At 32.5% G+C, this 5,877-nt stretch overlaps 2 protein-coding genes across 2 annotated transcripts; both read right to left on the bottom strand.

Moving 5' to 3' along the window:
• Positions 1–254: 254 nt before the first annotated feature.
• On the bottom strand, positions 255–2,753 carry LOC115707154 (ankyrin repeat-containing protein BDA1-like). Its single transcript, XM_030635021.2, has 2 exons — positions 1,877–2,753; positions 255–1,149 (listed from the first exon to the last, which is right to left on the bottom strand). The coding sequence occupies exons 1-2, from the start codon at positions 2,531–2,533 to the stop codon at positions 352–354; spliced, it is 1,455 nt and encodes a 484-aa protein (XP_030490881.2). The 5' UTR covers positions 2,534–2,753; the 3' UTR covers positions 255–351.
• A 1,799-nt stretch (positions 2,754–4,552) lies between these two features.
• Positions 4,553–5,588, bottom strand: LOC115704532 (uncharacterized). Its single transcript, XM_061109944.1, has one exon. The coding sequence runs from the start codon at positions 5,586–5,588 to the stop codon at positions 4,752–4,754; it is 837 nt and encodes a 278-aa protein (XP_060965927.1). The 3' UTR covers positions 4,553–4,751.
• Positions 5,589–5,877: the final 289 nt, after the last annotated feature.

Below are 5,877 nucleotides of genomic sequence, written 5' to 3'. Positions count from 1 at the left end.
TGTCAATATTTATTGCTCACCAGTGTGCCCCTTCTCAATTTGTTGTTTTAATTTCAATATAGTTCCACTGATTTGGGTTTATAGTTCCAATTTAGATGTGGAGGTTGGTAGCAGTACTATCTATTTTGTAATAATATAGTGGTGTGATTCTTTGTCACAATTAATTCATTGACCCTTTCGGTATTAATTTGAAACATTTTACATCTGCAAATTAAACGACAACGTAATACTTACCATGCACGCGTACGTAATTAGTTCCTTAATTAACACTACAATTTATTCATTCTTTCAAATAGAAACAAAAATCAAGCTAACAAATATTCTCAATTATTTATGAGGCTCCCCACCGAATTATTTAATTCTGCCATTAATATTGCAGCAGCTGCGCTTGTGCAACCAATTTCGTAGCTTAATGACAAGGTAAGCAAGGTGCCAAGCCCCCATAACCACAAACATCCCCTCCCACACATAAATGGAGCATTTGTATACCGTATCAAGGCTTTCATAATAATCACCATGATCTGGAGTCACTAAGATATTGGCATGTAAGAAAGACTCACCCACGCAAAACAGAGTGACAAACAACACCAAATCAAATAGCCAAATCCAAAACTTATTGTTCATAGGTACTCCCCCAATAATCAAAATTATTATACTAAGAGAACCCAGAAAAGCAATGCTGTTGAACCAAACAAAGAAGGCATAATTGTCGTTGTCAATATGAGCCATGACCGAAGTTCCTGCAATACATGTTTGGTTGCTGCAATCAGAAATGTCGTTGCTTGCTTGGGTTGTGTTGTTTGTTTGTTGCCAGACACCGCCGGGAGGGTTAACTGCGGCCTGAAATGTGGTGGACACAATGAGAGTGGCCACCACCATGATTGATCCTTCTACGTTTTTCAACCATTGCCTCCTTTGTTTCCTTAGGTGTATACTAATCCATTGCTTGCTTAAAAGTGATTTATTATTATTATTATTATGACACGTAGTCGACATTGGCTGCTGTTTCATGTTCATCATCATCACACGTTGGAGTCTGAAGGTGTTGAAGTCTTGTGGTTGGTCGTTAAGGAGATCAGAGGCCTTATGATCTTTCCAGTTCAAGATGTCCTTGTCCATCTCTTTCATAGAAACCAAGTACTCTACAGTCTAAGTGGGTATATATAAAAGCAGTTAATTTAGGGAGTAGATTGTGTATGTCTTTATTATAATATTTCAAAAGATCACCAAAAAATATGTGTAGTTTTTCTTTTTGCAAAAAAAAAAAAAAAAAAAAAAAAGCCTAATATACATAATTTTTATAGCCAAATTATTACAATATAATATTATTCTTTACGTATTAGTTTGCATTGTATTGTATTATATTGAATTGGATTATATATCATATTTTTGTATAATACTATGTTAAACTTTAATTTATACTAAAATATTATATATTTAGGTGTACATAAAAGTTAATATCACATATAGTTTTACATAAAAATATTGCATAAAATACAATTCAATATAATACAATACAATACGACCTAATACGGCGTTCCAAACGAGCCCATATTTTTTAAAATAGTACTAAACTAATTTTTTTATTCAAAATAAAATTTAATAATAAGTCGATCTAAATATATTATTACAAAATTGGTTACGTTAATCCGTTCGTTTTAGAAATTATCTTTAAGTTGTTATTAAAAAAAATTAACTAAAATTGAGCTCATAGTGCTATTACCATTTATTAAATAAAATATATGGTTTATTTTATTATTTAACAAAACAACAAACTCAATCAAAATTACATAGTACAAAATAGTCCTAATATATTTTATTTTTTTTATCCAAATAGATTTGAAAAATTGTAGCAGCTAAGAAAAAAACTGCTTACCTCAACCTGCCTCTGGATGACTGCTAGATGCAAAATGGTGTTACCACTTTCAACCACTCTTGCATTGAGAACTTCTGTGCTATTATTAAGACTCAGTGACAATACTGCTGATTCTACCAACAATTTCAGAGCCTCTAAATGGTTATGTTGAACACAAAGATGTAGTGCTGTTTCCCCACTTGGAAGCTTTTGACAAACTGATTCCACTCCTGCGCTAATAAGGAGTAGATGAATCAAGTCGACACAACCATTCATGGCAGCATAGTGGAGAGGTATTCTCCCATCATTGTCTTCAACCATGCATACATCTTTATTTGTGTGTAACAAGGCTCGGGCTATCTCCACGTGTCCTTCTGAGGCAGCCAAGTGAAGAGGTGAGCGTTTGTGGTGGTCTAGCTTAGATGCCAGTTTTGGTTTGTGGTTAAGAAGTTGTTTAGTGAAATCAACATGGCCATGTAGTGATGAGATGTGTAAAGGTGTTTCAACAAAACGAGTGAGTGAAATCTTACTTAGAAGGAGTTTATCTTCTTCAAGCAATGAATTCAGTGTCTCTACACATCCTTTCACTGCAGCCTCATAAAGCTTGATCATCATAGTTGTATAATCATCATAGTGATCTCTCTGACTCCCAGTTTCGATTTCTGTTAATGTCGTCATGATGAACTTGAGAGGGCTCAGCAGCTGATGAACTTGATATTTTTTATTTCCTAGGGGTTTTCATCTTAGATAAGATATATATAATCAATTGGTGGTAGTAGTACTACTAGATACCATTAATACCTAATAACAGTGTTCTTTTATTTTGAGCGAGATAGAATGGCCAAAAGTAGGTGATAAGGGGAGAATAGAGTTCTGTCGAAGCTCTATGATGTATATTACTCTTTCATAGGTATAAAAGCTCCATTAGAGACGATTCTGGTTAAATGATACTGACAACTCACTTGGAAGAATTTTCTTTTTGAAGCAACTTGGAAGAATTACTTTAAATGTACACAGCTAACATGAAAGCACAAAACTTTAGCAATTAATATTCTCCACTCATAAATTTATTTCTATCCATAAAAATCAAAAGGTTATTTTTCATAAAGTGTCAAATTATTCGTTAGATGGATGTATATATGATAAATTTTGGGAAGAAAATAAATAAAATTGTATAATTTGGAGAAGTAAATGCTTTGGATCCTAATCTTAATTTTCACATCAATATATACTTAACGTAGAAATCCCAAGAAAATTGATACTTGGGTTATGGTCGGGGTGGGGAGTAGGGCTCAAGGTCTACTGGGGTCCGAGGTCTGGGGTTGGGGTCCTGACCAAATTCGAGTCTGAGGTCAAAGCCGGGGTCAAGACTGGAGTCCAAGCAAGGTTGAGTCCAGTGTCTCGGTCCACTGGCTAAGTTATTCAAGGTCGAGTCAAAATATATATAAAAATAAAAATACAAAATATCAGGTCAATACAAAATTTTGGTTATCTGATTCTCCTCAAAATTGAATAATAATTCAAGTGATCATCTCTAAACTTATTCAAGTGTGACATTAAAAATGAGTTTTCTTCTAAAACCCAAAGTGACTAAAAGTCTATAAACTAATTGCGCTGTGTTCAGTCAATTAATTTATACCCAAAATTTCCAAAATATTCAAATATATCTCATACAAGTGGCTTGACCATTATTAAGTTCACACTTCTAAAAAATTATCACAAATATTTAATATCACCATAAATTAAAATGAAAATATATTACTTTAATTAAACATAAGTATTGCATTTTATATATGTTTCACATAATTATTAATTTTAATATTCATAATGTAAATTTTTTTTGCTTTAACAGTTTTGAAAAGAAATTAAACGAAAAGAGAAATTTTTTAAGTAAAACATTTTATATATATTTATATATATATATATAAATTGTGGGGCATTAATATTTTAGGAGAATTTACATATACTATAAAATTGTGAAAAGTGAGGCACAATAGGAGAACGACTGTGAGGGAGAATGACTGTGGTGCCTTTTTAGCATTTCTAATTAGTTTATTATATAGTTGATGATTTTTTTTTCTTTTTTTCGGAAAAAGTCTCAACTGCACCATTTAATTATGAATACAATTTGGATAATTCCACCATCAAAAGAATTACTACAAGATGTAGTTGAAGTGTATTTAGTTAAGCTCTATGACTAGAACATTAAAATATTTTGAACAAATGCAAAAAACAAATATCTTTAAAATTATTATAAAGACTACCAATTTCATTTAATACAATACAAAAATGTTCACCTATGATTGAATTGTGTTAATTTACTCATTCCACGTACACATATATATTTTTATATGTATATATATATCACTTCATACGAAATTTAAAAATGACACTAATTTTTAGGTGATAATTAAAATAATATAACTTAATTTGATGAACACAACTAAACATGACTAATCTTTGTATTTATTTATTTTTGAAAAGGAATGAACATGCACTATACGATGAAGAGTGATAATTTTCTCTTTAAAAAGGTGATCATCAATTAGAAATGATCGTGGAAAAAGTCAGCATGCATGTATATAAGAAAGGAAAGTTAAATGCTAAAGGATTTTATAATTATATAAATAGATATCTAGGACATGTATATATATATATATATATATATATATATATATATATTATAGATTGCAGATACAATAGATTAATCACCCAGCCCCTTTATTATCAAGCAAACTTTTACATATATATATATAATAGGAAGGAAAACACGCTCAAAATATAACTGATTATTACACATGGTAAAGCATATATAACGTAGTACACACATATATTATATATTAGCTAGGTTGGGGTAGGTAGAACGTACGTACGAACTTAGTATTATTTTTGTTTATTAGGCCATTACTAAAGCAACCGAATCATTATCATCATTACGGCCAGAAGAAGTAGTGTCGTGATCATGTACTGAGGCAGTCCTCCGCAACTTAATATTATTGGAAGTTTCATAATTTGTATGATAGATGAAGAGAGAAATGAGAAAGATTATAGTATGGACCACACCGATGATAGCGAGCAACCCAATCCACATCTTAAACGACGTGTCGTAGATCCTATTTATGGTATGTGCAATATGATAAGGAGTCACTATGTACATACCCTTGAGAAAAGTAAGAGCCATAAACGTCAAAGTGGCACACATGGCCATAGTTAAGAGCCAAACGCAAGTCTTGCTCTTTAGAGGGAGTCCTCCAATTAACAAAAGTATAACGCTTAGCGAAGCTATAAAAGCCGAGCTGTTATATCTAATGAATTGGAGATAGTGAGATTCCCAGGCATGAGCCAGCACCGACGTTCCAGCTATACATATATTTACGTCGCAGTCAAAGTAAACATACCCATCGAACGCCACGTGGCTGTTTGAGGTCTCTTGCCAGACGCCACCTGGTGGGTTGGTGGCCGTTTGAAACGTCATCGTTGCTATAACGGTGGCCACCACCATGATTGATCCCCTCATCTCTTTTAGCCATTCTCCTTTGTAGTCGTCCAGGCGCTCAAGAATCCATCGATACGTAAATCGCTTACTTTTCGTAATACCCATTGCCTTTTCGATTTTCTTTCTATTCTCGGTCATTGGAAGGCGATTTACAAGATCCCACGCTCTCTCATTTTTGCGATTTAACGTACCTTTCTCTACTCCCCCAAGCGAAATTAAGTATTCTACTGTCTGCATACATGTGCATGAATAATTAATAATATATTAACTCATATTAATTATATTATTTGATGGCTAGCTCCGTTATCCTTTAATTTTTTTCTCTCTTGCAAAGTGATGTGGCCCGCCAAATTATGAAATTCTAATTCATTATGAATAATGATTAATATATGTCGTACTAATTAAATTGTGCACTAATGATATTAACTAATCTAAACTACATAATATTATAAGTAATTATGTGATCCTATATATTCATCTATAGTTATTAGGGGTGTTCATCCGATCCAATCCGCACTTTTTTTGT

Source organism: Cannabis sativa, chromosome 1 (genome assembly GCF_029168945.1).
Source record: "Cannabis sativa cultivar Pink pepper isolate KNU-18-1 chromosome 1, ASM2916894v1, whole genome shotgun sequence".
Taxonomy (NCBI): domain Eukaryota; kingdom Viridiplantae; phylum Streptophyta; class Magnoliopsida; order Rosales; family Cannabaceae; genus Cannabis; species Cannabis sativa.
The sequence above is the reverse complement of the archived record's forward strand: the minus strand, read 5'-3'. Positions and strand labels throughout refer to the sequence as shown.